Here is a 17,132-nt window from a genome sequence, read left to right as displayed (position 1 = left end):
GTTACTGGTAGGGTGGGACATCTTCCGATGTATTGGGGCCACCATTTGTCTGGATCTGGGTCTATTCCAGCGACTCCCCCCCGAGGTTCGGCCCTCCCCCTCGGGGCATTGGAGTTTAAACGGTCGGAAGAGGGACAGCTTCTTTCGACGTGCCCGGCTTCTTGACAGCGTCGACAGATGGGTCAGCCCTGATGGTCCAACTGATCGGTCGCTCGCCTCCCGTATTCTCGAGGCGGGTCCCAACGGTTCCGGCTTGACTGTTGCCTCTCTGTCCTCCATCTATTACCTCCGCTGTTCGGCGCGGTTTGCCGGGCTAGTTGGCGCAGATCACGCTGCATCGCAGCCATTCCGATGGTCAGGTCTTCTACCTGACGTTGGAGTGATTGGTCCGAGTTTCCCGTTGGCTGCTGGACACTCTGGGTGGGCCGGTCCTTTGGCCGCGCCACTTGTTCGGAAGTCGTCGCTATGGGACCTCGAGACCCCGTCATCTCCGGATACTCCGCCTCGGGGTCCGAATGGTTCCCAATGGTTAAGATGGCGGTGTTTTTAAAATCTGCGAAGGGTTTACCCGGCATTTGCATCTTGAGGATCCGCAGCTGGGTCTTGATGTTAGGGTTCGACGCTCCCTCCATGAATTGGATAGTGAGCGTCTCGTCGCTGTTACGAATCTCATCCTTATCGGCCGCTTGGATGAGCTTCAGGGTCTTCTGCAGACTCAGGGCGAAATCCCGGAGGCTCTCGCCCGGCCGCTGTTTCCGTCCGTAGAGCTGCATCTTCAACTCCGGGAGGGTGGCGGTCTCGAAGATCGTGGCCAGCCGATCCAAGATCTGGTCAATGCCCGTCTTTTGGTCATCCGCCCATGATTCGACTTCACTGAGGGCGGAGCCCGTAAGCTGGCCGATTAGGATTTGTACCCTCTGTTCTTCACTCGGGGTGTAGAGTTGGGACATGGACTTCAGTTGGTTCTTGAACGCCGTGAACGTGGCGCCCTTGTTGGGGTCCCCACTGTAGGTCAGCATCCATGGGTCAGCATCCATGGGGCCCCGAAGTAGTAGTGTGATGGGAGCACGAGGTGTCGCCACTGGGGCGGGTGCTACCACTAGGATTACGACTTGTTGATCAACGTTGGGGGGCACGGTGGGTGCCTGCCCACCCCCGGCCTGTGGTGCCTCCATCCTGGGTTTAGATTATACTCCGAGTTGACCGCGATCCTGTTCGTGACGCCAGGAAAGATGTAGACACCGCTAGGGGAATTACCTTACTTGATACGCCTGGAATCGGTCCCACTAGTCTCCTTCGGTTCACGGTCTGGAGTCTTCTCCTACTATAGGATGGGTACACAAATCAATCGACACACTTTCTCAATTGATGCTTTATTCTGGGCCTGCAACTAGGGGCGCCAGCTGATTTCGCACCTTGAAATGGGGTGAACAGCACGTAACAATATAATGCAATATCAAAGTGCAAACATCATTTGGAATACAACAGTACAGTAGCTCTAGAACGGTAACGACAATTATTTACGATTATCGCTAACACATATATCATGAAATATTACTTGCATCACTTAAACCTATGTACCCGGGTACTATCGTTAGCTAAGACCGGTCAGTCCTCAATAAGAACCTATGCATAGGATTTAATTATGTCTATAGGTCCCTGTTCTTTTATCCTTTGGCCACCGGATGGCAATATTGGTCCAGCAACCTTTTCCTTGGATTTGGAAAGTGGGGGTTAACTTTTAAAGGGCAGGGGTAAAGTACCTGTGGATGGTGCCAGCTCCCGCTGGGTATGGGCAAATATTCACCGGTCGCAGTGCACCCCGACGGGATTGCTAGTGTGGGCGCTAGGCGTTGCCACACTCCGCTACACTGCGCCCCGGCTGCTGTCGGGTCCTCTGTATGGCTGCAATGCTGCTGGGCTCTGCAGTTCTCTCTACCGCTCACTCGGTTCTCCCACTGTACGGGCACCTAGTGGGGAGGCTTGTTGGTGGCCTGGTGTGGCCCTACAGCGTTCTGCTGGTGGCCTGATGCTGGTGGGGGGCCTTTAGTGGCCTGGGGCTGCTTGTGGCTGCTGGGGAAGCCGTTAGTGGCCTGGTGCTGATGGGACCTGCGGCTGCTTGTGGCCTGATGCTGCTGGGGAAGCCGTTAGTGGCCTGGTGCTGGTGGGGCCTGGGGCTGCTTGTGGCCTGATGCTGCTGGGGAAGCCGTTAGGGACCTGGGGCTGGTGGGGGTCTGGGCTGCCGTTGGCTTTACTCCTCTCACCTCTTACCCGCTCCCTTGTCGTCCCGGCAGTCGGCGGGGGTCAGCGTCACGGTCCCTCCTCTCCTTGGGTAGTGGCGTCGCTCCTGCGCGCAGTCCCCGGCGTCTGGCTCACCCGGCGATGACGTCACTGCTCCACCGCGTCCTCCGCTCCCGTCTTCTCCGCTCGGCAGGGAGTCCCGCTGCTGGCTCTCTGCTTCTTCCCTTCACACGCTGCCGCTCGACAGGGGGATTCTTCTGCTGTCTTTCTCCTCACAACGCCGCGTCCCAGCACTTCCCACGCTGCTGCTCACTCTGCACACACGTGAGTCCTCTTCCCAGCTCTCCCTTCACCTTCCGGTCCTCCTTTTTCCAGCCTATCCCAGGTCGCGCTGACCTGTCTGTCAAGGATTGCTCCTGCCCCCTCCCACTTTAACCCTCTCAGGGCGGGCCATGCCTGGCGTCCACATTAACCCCTACTGTGCTGGGGCTTACACCTCCCTGGCACCCGCATCACACTGCACGTCCCTGGCACTCACATCACACCACACGTCCATGTCACCTATATCACACTGCAAAGTCCCCTATATCACACAGCACGTCCCCATCACCTACATCCCACTGCACATCCTGGTCACCTACATCACACTGCAGGTCCCCTACATCACACCGCTCGTCCCGTCACCTACATCACACCGCACGTCCCTGGCACCAGCATGACACTGTACATCCCTGTCACCTGCATCACACAGCATGTCCCAGTCACCTACATCACACCGCACGTCCATGTCACCTACATCACACTGCAAAGTCCCCTATATCACACAGCACATCCCCATCACCTACATCCCACTGCACATCCTGGTCACCTACATCACACCGCACGTCCCTGGCACCCACATCACACCGCACGTCCCTGGCACCCACATCACACCTCACATGTCCCTGGCACCCACATCACACCACACCATACCTCCCAACATGACCCTCTCCAGAAGGGACACAATGCTCTGCTTCTGGACTTCCCTCTGAATGCATGATTACCATCACCTGTTTTGAACAGGATATCTAATAAGAAAGGTACTTCACCACAGGTGATGGTAATCATAAATTAAGAGGGAAGTCCAGGAGCAGTGCAATGTGTCCCTCCTGGAGAGGGTCATGTTGGGAGGTATGCCGCACATCGCCCATCCCCAATGTGACATAAGTTGTAGGATGAGGGTTCCTTATAGCTGCGGGTTACACACTACAGGTGAAGCCAAGGGTGCAGGGGTATGGGAATGTCAGCAGCAGCTAAACTTTTAATGAAAAAAAATAAACTTTAGTGCTTGATTTATGTCCCACACCATTAAAAGTACAGAGGCCCCCCCTGTGATTCACGGGCCCCCCCTCCTGAGATTCACGGGCCCCCCCTCCCGCAATTCGCACCCCCCAGGCTCTGACCGCAGCACAACGCTTCACCGTCTGTCATCTTGGTACACCCAAATGAACCCTATCTAAGTACTCCCCCTGCTGGAGGCCACTGTGCATGCGCAACAAGTTGAAAAGCCCTATCTTTATAATGGGGCATGTTTCACTAAATAAAAAAAAACTGTAATTATCTGAAAAACCATAACCCCAAAAGGCACTACACTGGGACCTGAAATGCCCTTGGCATGCAGCACCGGTTGACGATTCTACGCGTCCTTGGCAAATTTCAGCTCAGTACATCTAGTCACTTTTGAGGTGTAGCCCCTCAAACACCATGCCCCAATCTCAATGGGAATATTCTGTTGGATCGATTCAACCTTAATTTAAGGACACGACAGTGCCCTTATAATATATATATATATAAATATATATATATATATATATATATATAAAATAAAGTGCTAAATTCCACACGTAAAAGTGCTTGTGCATAATATTGAGAAGTGGGTGAACTATGCCACCTTGTGGTTGTTAATATTCATTGCACTCAGGGCCTTATTCTAGTTCACTCTTTCTGACAAAATCCTTCTTAGATGGACAAAACCATGTGCACTGCAGGTGGGGCAGATGTAACTTGTGCAGAGAGAATTAGATTTGGGTGCATGAAACCCCTGGCATCAAGCATGAAACCCTATAGCATGCAGGTAAGTGGCACTTATGTGGCATAATATGTAATAGGCAGTACGGCGTGTGTTATTATATAATGGGCATTACGGTTTTGGTATAACGTGTATTGGGCATTACAGTGTTTGGTATAGAGTGTAATCAGCATTACGGGGTTTGGCATAGATTGTATTGGACATTACGGTGTTTGGTATAGTGTGTATTGGGCATTACGGGGTTTGGTATAGCGTGTATTGGGCATTACGGGGTTTGGTATAGCGTGTATTGGGCATTACAGTGTTTGGTATAGCGTGTATTGGGCATTACGGGGTTTGGTATAGCGTGTATTGGGCATTACAGTGTTTGGTATACCATGTAATAGGCATTATGGTGTTTGGTATAAAGTGTAATGGGCATTACGACATGTGGTGTAATATGCATTATGGTGTGTCTACTGGACCCAAAATAATAGCTGGCCATTTATAAAACCAGAGCTTGTATTACAGCAACCAGGGAATAAATGCATTTATGTACTGTATTTGGCACTGTGGGGGCATTTATGTATTTGGCATTCTGCTGCTGTAATTTAAATATTAGAGACAACTGTGCTGCGTAATATGAATTGGTATTATTTCGTGGACACGCCTCTTCCCCATGAAGCCACTGCACTATCTTTTTGGCTTGAGCACTCACCAGCAGAAACATAAATCGGCACCTATGGTCACATGTATCCCATCACCCTCCAAGTCACTAAAATGTGCCTTATTCAATGCATGCTCTCTGTTTGCAATAAACTCACATCAGTCCACGACCTCTTCATCTCTGGCAACTTCAACCTGCTGGCCATTACAGAAACCTGGCTCACACAATCAGACACGGCCTCCCCTGCAGCACTGTCACATGGTGGTTTCCACTTCACTCACACCTCCAGGCCTGGTAACAGTAAAGGAGGTGGGGTTGGTATATTACTGTCCCAGTTATACACAGTCCTACCGCTGGTTCCATCACTCACATTGACATAATTTGAAGTTCACTCTATCAGGGTTTTAACCCCTTTCTCTCTGCGTGTCGCAGCTATCTATCGCCCACCTGGACTTCCCAAACATCAATTTCTGGAAGATTTCTCTGCCTGGCTCCCACACTTCTTATCCTATGACATCTCCACCATCATCATGGGTGATTTCAATATCGCTATTGACAGCCCACTTTCTCCTCATGCCTCTTACCTCCTCTCTCGGCCTCTCCCAATGGTCTCACTTTTCTACTCACAATGAGGGCCACTGCCTTGATCTGGTATTCACTAGGCTATGCCCTGTTTCTGAATTCACTAACGCCCCATTCCCTCTCTCGGATCACAACCTTATCACCTTCTCAGCCTCCTCCATTTCTCCAAACTCTATAATACCTAAATCATGCAAGCCTCCTCTAACCCGCAGAAATACTAATGCTATTGATCTTCAACAACTTTCTACCTCTCTGCAACAACTGCTCTCACCCATTTCTACACTTGCGTGTCCTGAGACAGCTGTAACCCACCTGAACCAGACTCTACAAACTGCCCTTGATGAAGCTGCTCCAGCTACTCCTCACAATCCACGTAGGCTTAGATGCCAACCGTGGCACTCTAAATTAACAAGACACCTGCAAAAACCATCATGTAGATTTGAATGTCAGTGGCGTAAATCTCAAAATCTAAGTGACTGTCACATTTAAGACTACCTACCCTCCTATCGTAATGCCCTGGACACTGCTAAACAAACTTATTTTCAATCTCTCATCTCTTCTCATGCCACCAACCCCAAGTGACTTTTTAATACATTTAAATCACTTCTTTACACTCCCTCACCCTCCCCACCAGCCAATATCAGTGCGCAAGAGCTTGCTTCCTTCTTCAAGGAAAAGATTGCTAAAATTCAAGATGAAATGGCATGCTCTTCCTCAGCCAGTGACTTCCTTACTTCCTTTCCTGAACCCTTTGACACTTTCTCCTCATTTGACTCCACAAGTGAGGATGAAGTATCCTCACTCTTCTCATCTTCCTACTTCACTAACTCTCCTCTTGATCCTATATCCTTACAAGTCAGTAAAGCTCTGTCTCCTGTGCTTATCCCAAGCTTAACTAAAATCTGTAACCTCTCTCTCTCTACTGGTATCTTTCCTTCTCTGTTCAAGCATGCACTTATTACTCCCATTCTAAAAAAACACAATTCTGATCCAAACTGTCTCTCTAACTACTGTCCTATCTTTCAGCTCCCTTGTCTCTCCAAGCTACTTGATAGACTTGCCTACACTCGCCTCACACACTTTCTTAACTCCTACAACCTATTGGACCCACTTCAGTCAGGCTTTCGCTCCCAACACTTCACTGAGACAGCACTGACTAAAGTAGTCAATGATCTAGGCACTGCTAAATCTAAAGGCCATTTCTCAAGTCTTATTCTTCTAGATCTTTCAGCTGCCTTTGACACTGTTGACCACTCTCTTCTCATACAAACACTACAATCCCTAGGTCTTCAGAATACAGCCCTTTCTTGGTTCTCTTCCTACCTATCTAATCGCTCTTTCAGTGTTCGCTTCTCTGATTCTGCCTCCTCCTCACTACCTCTGTCCGTTGGAGTACCACAAGGTTCAGTCTTAGGTCCTCTACTTTTCTCAATTTATACCTCCTCACTTGGGAAACTAATCAACTCTTTCGGATTTCAGTATCACCTGTACACTTATGATACTCAAATCTATCTATCCCCCACCGGAATTGTCACCATCAGTATTGCTCCGTGTCTCTGAATGTCTTTCTGCCATTTCATCTTGGATGTCATCTAGCCACCTCAAACTCAACATTTACAAAACTGAATTAATTCTATTCCCACCAGCCAAGAGTAGTTACCAACCTGATATCTCTATCACTGTTGAGAACACAATAAATAATCCTACTCTACAAGCACACTGGAGTGTAGGTTCTTTAAACCACTTTGCGCTGCTGGTGGATATGAACAATTAGATATACCACTGGACAGAAGGACACTGGACACACTGTTTAAATGATTATGAAAATATTTTATACATAAAATCAAAAAGTATACAAAAACATATATAAATAGCAATGATGAAATATAAAAAGGCAACAAGCAATCATATAGCTTATATGGCCATAAGAGAAAAAGGGGGTCACGTTTGCAAACTTAAGTGGGAGCTCCGGAGTATATGGTTAGTGGTTAGTAACAGTCATGTAAATGATGATGAGGTAATGAAACGGAATGGGATGAGTGATGAGATGAATAAAGGCAAACAGCCAGTAACAATGTCAGTTAACTCAAGGCAAGGTTAGTATAGCAGTCAGATGCCGTGAATAGACACTGGGTGCAGAGAAAGATTAGAATACTTCACCCTCCGTAGATGTAGTGGGTTGGGGAGCTTCTGGTGGGATACAGGCTCACCCAGTTGTAGATTGATGGTAGGACGGGGAGCGAATAGTGGGCTCAACCCGATTGAAGAGTGCTGATGACGCGGGGAGCAGAGCTCTACCCGTGCTGCTGTTGGTGAAGGTGGGAAGTGTGACGTCCACCTTGTATTCGGCTTGTATGATACGCCGCACAGCGGGAGAACGGTCTCGACCGCTGACTTGTATACAGCGGCTGCTGCCAGATGACGGTGGATCAGCTGTAATAGACCGCGGCAGACCAGCCCGTATGGAAGTCGATTGGAGAGGGAGAATCACGTGGGTTTGCAGACGTGACGTGACCTGTGACGTCGACGCGTTTCGTCTCAAGGGGCGGAGACTTTTTCAAGACGGATCCGTCTTGAAAAAGTCTCCGCCCCTTGAGACGAAACGCGTCTTATCTCAAAATATATCCCCACCGACCTCTCCGATCTGCACAAGATCTGCGTCTCTCATCCACACTCATTACTCGCTCCCACTTAAACTTGCAGGATTTTTGTCAGGCTGCCCCCACCTTATGGAATGCCCTTCCACGCACACTAAGCCTCTCCTCTAGCCTCCAAAATTTCAAGCGTTCCCTGAAAACTCACCTCTTCAGGCAAGCCTATCATATTCAGGACCCCCCACACAACTTCCAGTAGCATTTATATCTAATTGCATCCTATCAGGACTGTCTTGTAATCTGGTGGGACTGCCATGCTATGGAATTATATACTTATGTATCCCTCCTATTATCCCTATAGATTGTAAGCTTGTGAGCAGGGCCCTCCTACCTCCATGTCGGTTTGTATCTACCCAGTTTGCTTAATCACTGTTGTTTCCAATTGTAAAGCGCAACAGAATATGCTGCACTACATAAGAAACTGTAAATAAATAATAAATAAAAAGATATCGCTTATCTGATTAGATGCCAGCGGGGATGGAGAGGTATATATTTGGCCGACAAGTTTCGGCCCTTTTTCTCATATAATGTGACTTCCTCAGGGGTTATATCCCTTTCTTCCAAGGGAGATGGTGTGCACTATTGTACTGAAGGTAGGTTCCAGAGCAGGGCCGTCTTTCCCATTGGGCTTAATGGGCAGTTGCCCAAGGATTGTAGGGGCCCACCCCAATGGCTGTCAGTGGCGACTCAACGGTGGTGGCGGTGATTCAGGCAGCGGAGAACTTGATGTAGCAATCCAGGCGGCTTGTGTCGGGGATCCGGACAGCAGCTGTCAGCAGCAACTCAGCGGTGGCGGCGGTGATCCAGGCAGCGGGGGACTTGATATAGCAATCTGGGCGGTGTGTGTCGAGGATCAAGGTCTGAGCGAGCTGCCTGGATGGACGCCGCTGACAGCAGCTACCCGGATCCCTGCCACACGGGGATAGCTAAATCAAGCTCCCAGCCCCCTCGCTGCCTGGATCACAACTGAGTCGCCTCTGCCTGGACGGATGCAGCTGACAGTTGTGCCCGGATCTCCGCCACACGCTGCTCAGATCACTACTTCAAGCTCCCAGCCCCCCTCCCCCCACTGCTGTTGCACATAGGTGGGTGTAGGGGGAGGGGCCTAAAAATTATTTTGCTCAGGGGCCCACTAGATTGTTAAGATGGCCCTGCTCCAGAGCCTACCTCTTTGTTATAATTAGAGGTAACTATAGTGTTGCCTACAGCTTCAAGAGTCACATCCAGGTAGGAAATCCATTTAAGGAGCACAGTGTGAGTGAAGTGTAAATTATATGTATTTGCATTAAGATGTTCGACAAAGTGAAGTGCTCTCTGTGAATCCCCATCCCAAATAATAGCCAACGTCACAACGTACGGCAGCCCCCCCCCTGGAACATCACGGCACTGGACACCCCCCTCCCCTTCCTGGGGAGAATCGCAGCGGGCAGTGCCGCATCGCACGGCAAGCCCCCCCTGAATGTCATGGCACCGTGCTTCGCATCACTGGACCCGGCAGGCGGCCCCCCCGAAGTGGGTAAGTGATTGAGCACCAGGGCACCCCCACTCCCCGCCTGGGGCGCTCCGGTGCCTAGCACCGGCCCTGGTTCCACCTCACCCATGTACAGATTTGCATAACTGGGTGCGAACCTGGTCCCCAGGCAATAGGAAGTGCGTAGACGTGCTTTGCGTTCCATTTACCAGAAGTGATGGGTTTCTGTCCTAACTATCATCACATTTCTGGATACACAACAATGAACTGTTTTTAATATTCTAAAATGTTATTAAATGTTGAGTTTTACATGCCACTTACCTGACTACTGAATACTTAGTGCAGTTATACCCCTCCCTGTTCTTTTTGTTACTGTATTGGGGCCGACTACCCCTTTTTCCATTTACTGCGGCTTGGCTTAAGCGCACTCATACCTTAGCGCCTTTCCACGATATCTTGATATCTTTTCTGCTTCTGCACCATGATGCCTTGAACAAATCTTCAGTACGCTATTAAGTAGACGTGGCACTGACTATTTCATTGGGGGACCCTGTTTGCATTTGGATTCTGTTAGAGAATTGTGGGAATTTTCTCCTCCTTTCAGGGCAACAGAAACAACCAATTATTTGCAACTGATTGCCCAAGTGGTTAGGGCGCTGGTTCGAATATTTCGACATCATAATCCCTGTTACAAAACGCTATTAACACAGAACAACCAATCAGAATCTACTTATTTATTTAGCACCTTCTAGAAGATAATAAATAGAATCTTATTGGTTGCCCATAGCAACAGCCCATCTTCGCTAGAACTCAAATCTTAGTAAATAAACCCCTTAGTGATTCCTTTTGAACAATTGATTCCTTGTAGATGCGTATGTTACGTGATATGCTAATTAAAAAGATTAAATAATGAAACAATGGCATTAAAATAAACATCCGGTCACAGTGGCGTAACTATGAATTGGGCGCCCCCCCGCCGTTAATGGGGGGCGCCCCCCGCCGCACCCCCCGCCCGCAGCCTTACCTGTCTTGCTGGTCCCGTCCCGGCTCCCTTGCTGGCTTCATTCTTCTGCTAGTGAGATGGACCAACACAAAATGCCCGCCCCCATACAGCAGACAGTTTCAGAGAACTGTCTGCTATATGGGGCGGACATTTTATTGTGGTCCGTCTCACTAGCAGAAGAATGAAGCCAGCAAGGGAGCCGGGACGGGACCAGTGAAGTCAGGTAAGGCTGCGGGCGGCGGATTGGCGGGCGGCAGATGGGCGGACGGGAGGGGGCTAACTATAGTACCACAGCCCCCCGGCGCCCACACATGCACTGCGCCCCCCCGCGGACGCGGGGGCTGCGGTGCTATAGTTACGCCTCTGTCCGGTCATACACAAAATATAAGTATGGTCTACATATGGTCGACACAAAAAAAAGTCGACAATAGTGTTTTTTTTAATTATTATTATTTTTTCTTTAACTTTTTCATACCTTTCCATCCACATGGCCTGCAATTGGGAACCCTGCTGGAAGTATAGTAAGCCAAGCGAGCCATTTGAGGGGATGCTGCACATTTGGGGCCTGTGCTGTTAAAGAGATCACATACACTGGATACAACAAGTCTGTTACTTTATTGGCAGCAGGCAGACAGCATACAGGGGTTGACAGCTTGTCAAGTCACAGGTTACAGCATGGCTGGTTTTCCATCAGGCAACATACAATGTGGGTACAATACTCCAGAGGTCCCTAGCGTAGTTCCCATATGCCCAAGCCTAGTGCCCAGCCACTACCTGGCATTGGGAAACGAAACAGACATTTAACAGGAATTAGCCAAACCATGATTCACATAGTTGTGGTACAGGGTTCCGACAGTCATTAGCCCGACTTCGGCATCCCGACTGGTCAGACCCAGACAGCATGGAGAGCGCAACTAACCCCCTTGCGGGCTTGCTGCGCTCGCCACGCTGCGGACGGTTGGCTCGCTACGCTAACCACCTATTCTATTCTCCCTCTATGGGGGTCGTGGACCCCCACGAGGGATAATAGCAGGTGGCCGTCAGGAAACCGTCTGTCAGTGTTTTGACAGTCAGGATCCCGACATCGGTTAAATGCCTTTTGGGATCCTGACTGTCGGGACACCGTCTGGCACTTGATTCACATTAGATCTTAGGAAAACCTGGACTGGATATTATCTGTCCGGCTGCTACTGTGCTAACTCCTGATCCTGCTGTTCCTCATTAACTTCCTGTGGAACTATGCTATCCCTGCCACAGTGTGATGAAACCTACAAATTGATACAAAAAAACCCATGAAAAACCCGTGTCGAACTTTTCATTTTCCGACCATTGCCAAGTCGACATTTTGCTTGTGTCAACCTTTTGTCGATCATTTGCTGTTGACTGCTGACCTAGAAAATGTTGACCCTTTATACCGTAACCTTATAGACTGGGCAGTGTAACTGGACGAAGGACCTTCATCAGTTTACAGAACTACCTACATCTATTTTTATTTCCATTTCTATTTCCTATTGCCTTTATATTTAATCCATGATTGCCCTTTCGCAGCCCTGTCACTGACAAGATCATCCCTGGCAAGGTTTCTCCAATCAACGTCACCACCGACATCCGCTCATTGGGTGAGTTACCGAAAGACCTGTATTCTATATCGCAGTCAGCAGGGTAATGATAAAACATCCTATCCTGGATGAGAATCGTGTGTCTTCTCCACATTGTTTGGGCTCAGCTGATTGGTCAATAGAACCACCTAAACGCAGCTCAACACGACTGGCAGTGGTTGTTCAATGGGCATAATTCAGACCTGCACAAATGATTATCGGATGACTGTGAATGCGCATGGTGTGCTATGCGCGAGTCATCAGGACCAAGACAGCCAGCGAAGGCTAGCCTGTGCTGGCTGTTTTTAGGGTGATTGACACCATGCAGCCGTTTGAGGGCGGTGACCCAGCGTTGTCTAGGAGTGCCCAAGAAAATGCAGTTGTTCCCCGGCTGTTGGGAGGGAGGGCCGCTGACGTCATCCCTTCCCATGGCCTTCGAAGCACTGAGTAAGTTTAGACTTACTCGCGCTTGCAAACAAGGGGGAATCCATTTGATGGTGAATGGATCTGAAGGGGCAGGATTTAACTCATGCGTGGAGGTGCAAGTGGCCTTTACCTGCTCACTGGGCTCTAAAATCTTGCAGCCCAGCACACAGGTCTGAATCAGGCCTAAATGGACACAAATGTTGTTTCATGCACAACATTTTTCTAAACATTGTGTTACACTTATTTCAGGCAGTGTATAGGAAACATACATGCATTCTTATTGTTGAAAATATTCCAAAATACAGTAAAATCCAATATCCAAAGAATTTCGGATATGGGAGACACTCAACCATCACTATATACAGTATGACAGTGTTTCCCACCATCGATGCTATAGAGCTACCTGCAGGTGTCGGGACCTGGAGTATAGCTCCGCCCCTCACACATGACAAGCCACGCCCCAGGCCCTGATTAGCCCACAATTTACTAAGCACTAGCCATCAGGGGATGAAACCTTGCAAATGGTTTCACCCCATTGAGGTTAACCATCCATGGTTCATTCCATGGTAACCATCAATGGAGAACCCAACGATGGCCATTCCTACCCTCTAGTGATCTCCGTGCAAGCAGCCCAAAGGGTGGGAGTTCCAGGGGAAGGTGCGTCACTCTTTAAACTGCTTTGAACATAACTTTTTCACCTCTCCTCCTCACTCAGCACCCTCTCTTGCAGAACTCACCTCCAATCTCTCGGCCTGCAGACACGGACAGGAACCTACACAGCCTTCTGGATTTTATTATGGTGACATCTGGACATCCTTTACATGTACGGCGCGCCATTTCCCCCGGCCGTCCGATGCTCTTGCCTGTCTTAGAGGGAAGGACGTCCACATGTTCGGTGACTCCACTCTGCGCCAGTGGTTTGAGTATTTGGAGAGAATCATCCCCAGTAAGATATATAGACTTGTATATGCTATAAAAGTGTATTTACAATGTACTTGGCTTATTATTGTATATAGGGATTGTTGGTGGCTCGTACAGATGGGGCAGGTCCCATCCTGGCTGGCGGATCGCCAGAACGTCTGCGCTGGCGACCCGCCAGCAGCCGCGCCAGCGAATACACTGAGACGCGCGTGCGTCTCACGCGCACGCGCGTCTCAGTCTCCGTCGCCAGCGCGACGGAAACCCTGTCCGTCTCCGCCTCAGGGAGACGGACAGGGTTAGGGGGGGTTAGGGGGGGATGCGGGCAGGCGGCGGGGACCCCGGGTTAGCGCCGGCAAGCCGGCGGGGACCCGGGGGGAACGGATGGAAGCGCCGTCGGAAGGGGACGCGCGCGCCTCTCGTGCGCGCGCGTCCCCTTCTCACCATCGCCATGGCGCTGGCGGGGGATGGCGGCTGGCGACGCCAGCGCCATCCCCTGCCAAGATGGGACCTGCCCCATCTGTACCTTCTGGCAGGGACTGCTGCTGGCCGTGATGCAGGCACGCCCCCCCCCCCCTTCCGCAGCCGCCGCTTCTCCTGGTCCCCGCCTCAGGCAATGCGTTCCCAGCGCCTGTACTATGATGACAGGTGCCGGGACTGGCGCACACGCAGTACAAACTTCTGCACTGCACATGCAGACAGATTCTATGGGCTCCTTCGGCAAAAGCTCATAGAAGGAGAATCTAGGTCTTGGTGCCTGTATAACACAGATGACAAGCACTGGGACCGCGCATGAGCATGCGCGATCCCCAGGTTTGAGGGGCTTACGCTCGGCAGCCCGCAGAGAGGCACCCTGGAGGGAGGGAACACCTCCCAATGGGACTGCCTTGGTGACTGGCAGGTCAGACTTCCAATAGGAAGTCACAGTGAAGCCAGTGTAGTCTCACTGACTGCATCTGGCTTCACTACAGTGGCGGATGTTAACTGAGGGTGGCTGCAGCCCTGCAGCCCATAGGTAAAAACAGCGACTGATAGAGATCTATATTCACTGTGTGTTCTCGTAAAAATGTGATCTGTTCTATTAACACTTCAATAGAATAATTTTCTTGATGCTTTTATTCTCTCTGAAACTCAGGAAAAGAAAGCAAACATACCACACACACACACACACACACACACATATATGTATACACACACTTTTCCTTTTATGCCGGCACTCCAATTATATAATCACAACTTCAGCAGTGCACTCCAATAAAAAAATCATATCACTCCAATGATAGAGGCACACAAACTCCAGTTTCATTGCATCAAAACGTGTATTGGGCAATGCATCATGGGCAATGCATCAAGCGCTTTTGGGGGATGATACCCCCATCCTCAGGATAACAGCCCCAACAGTGTATAACTACACTAACTTGTCTGTTGGGGCTGTTATCCTGAGGACGGTGTATCATCCCCCGATAGCTCTTGATGCATTGCCCATGATGCTTTGCCCAATACACGTTTTGATGCAATGAAACTGGAGTTTGTGTGCCTCTATCTTTGGAGTGGTATATATAATTTATAATATGGGGAATACCCAGTGGCGGATCCAGGGGGGGTGGTGGTGGTGGTGGTGGTGGGGGGGGGGGGCATGGGTGGGGCTGCAGCACAGTTCAAAATTCAAACAGGGGAGAAACACCAACTGCCAGTGAGTTCGTTTGGAATGACAATGGCTTCCCATATGACCAACATTTGTTACCTTATTCAACTTAACTTGAAAAAAAAAAAAACGGTATTCAAGTAAGGAAAGACCAGGAAGCCATTGACTTTATTGGTGCTCATGTATTATACATTTTAGTATATGTTATAATGTTTGTGGCATTTTGGAAATTTGTTTGCTTGCAACACTTAACGTTTAGCACCAAAAGAGAAAATTGTGGTCTAGCCGAACATTCAGATTACAATAAATACAGTTTGCTCCTTTTTTCCACCTAGGTCTACAGAGGATAGACTTACATGGTACTTACCAGTCGGGACCTCTGCTAGCTGTGGATACTACTGCTGGTCTGGCCATGAGATGGAGGGCCCATGGACTTCCTGTGAGGACCACCAAGACTATGGTTTCTGATCTGCATTATGAGGCAACCCACTTGGCTGGGATTGGTGGGGGACCTCACACTGTGGTTGTGATGACCCTATGGGCCCACTTCACCACCTACCCTGTGCGGGTCTACTTAGAAAGGTTGGGTCGTGTCCGAAAGGCGATTGCTTCTTTACTTTTCCGGAGCCCTCAGACCACCGTGATGATTAAATCAGCCAACACGGGTTATAAGTCAGTTTATGGCAGCGATTGGTTGTCTCTTCAGCTGGACATCTTACTGAGGGCAACCTTCAAGGGAATGGCTGTCACTATCCTGGATGCCTGGGACATGACCTCCTGTCACTATCTCCCTGACAACATCCACCCGGGGCCACCAGTCATCAGGAATGAGGTGGACCTCATGTTGTCCTACATATGTCCACAATGAGGGATGGGACACAATCCGTCTACGAGCGAACAATTGTTACCATTCTGTGCTTTGAAGTGAAAAATCTCGGATAACAATCAGGCAGTAACAAGGACCGCATGCCATTGGCCACCGATACAACAGAAACGGGTTCCCATGTTACAGCTCAGAAAGCAGATTTGGCTCACAGACTACGGAGGTGTTAAGTGAATTAGTACCATATCTGCAAGACAACTCTCCTACAGTTCATACCTCAAGACTGGCATTGTAGCGCCAATTGCCCTTTGACCATTGTTGTGGGGCTTTTACTGGATTGAAGTTACATTAATGTATTGTAGATGAAACGCATCCTATGGTGACATTCATTGTGGTCATCATTTCTGGGTCAAATTTACAATCCTCTAGTGTCTTTCAGAAATTGTGCCCTAATCCTATTTTTTGACCCAACCCTCACTCTAGTGCCTAACCGCAATCCCACCACAGCCTAACCCTAACCCCTCCTTGCAGCATTACCCTAACTCCTTCACAACCTAAACCTAACACCACCACACCGCTAAACCCTAAGGGGGAAACTTACTAGGGAAATGGCCTATTCGTAGTCATTTCAGTCCGTATACAGCAGTAAAAGTATATTTTTGGAATTTACAAAGGTTGATATATGGGCATTCGTATTCCTGCCACATTTGTATTCCTATTTCCAAATGGTGATTCCAAATTTACTAAACCAGCCGTACGGGAAAAAAATGGCCGGTAATTGACCTGAGAACGTGCCTGGAAAATACTCCTCATCTGTGCAGGATTCGGTGTAAAAAAAATTGAAAAATTAAAAATAAATAATCATAAAAAACCTGGTTCTGGTTATAGAAATTCAATTTTGAAACCAAATAGGGGTTCCCCGTAATTTGTACAACAAGCACCAGACTCAAGGGCCGGTCCTGGTTCCCAAAATACGGGGTACAAACTGAGTAGGGGTCCCCCCATATTTTCAGAAACAGCACTGGGTCCAAACAGCCAGCAGTGTAATGCCAAAGCC

At 49.3% G+C, this 17,132-nt stretch overlaps 1 protein-coding gene across 1 annotated transcript in view; it reads left to right on the top strand.

Moving 5' to 3' along the window:
• Positions 1–16,898, top strand: part of LOC146075842 (NXPE family member 3-like) — a 51,970-nt gene extending 35,072 nt beyond the window's left edge. The window contains exons 3-5 of the mRNA XM_083185483.1: positions 12,214–12,284; positions 13,420–13,635; positions 15,588–16,898. Coding sequence (XP_083041609.1) covers positions 12,214–12,284; positions 13,420–13,635; positions 15,588–16,120 — 820 coding nt within the window. The 3' untranslated portion in view covers positions 16,121–16,898. The remainder of the gene's footprint in view (positions 1–12,213; positions 12,285–13,419; positions 13,636–15,587) is intronic.
• The last annotated feature ends 234 nt before the right edge of the window (positions 16,899–17,132 follow it).

This window comes from Crinia signifera, chromosome 4, assembly GCF_055691185.1.
Source record: "Crinia signifera chromosome 4, ASM5569118v1, whole genome shotgun sequence".
Classification (NCBI taxonomy): Eukaryota; Metazoa; Chordata; class Amphibia; order Anura; family Myobatrachidae; genus Crinia; species Crinia signifera.
This window is presented reverse-complemented; position numbering and strand designations above follow the sequence as displayed.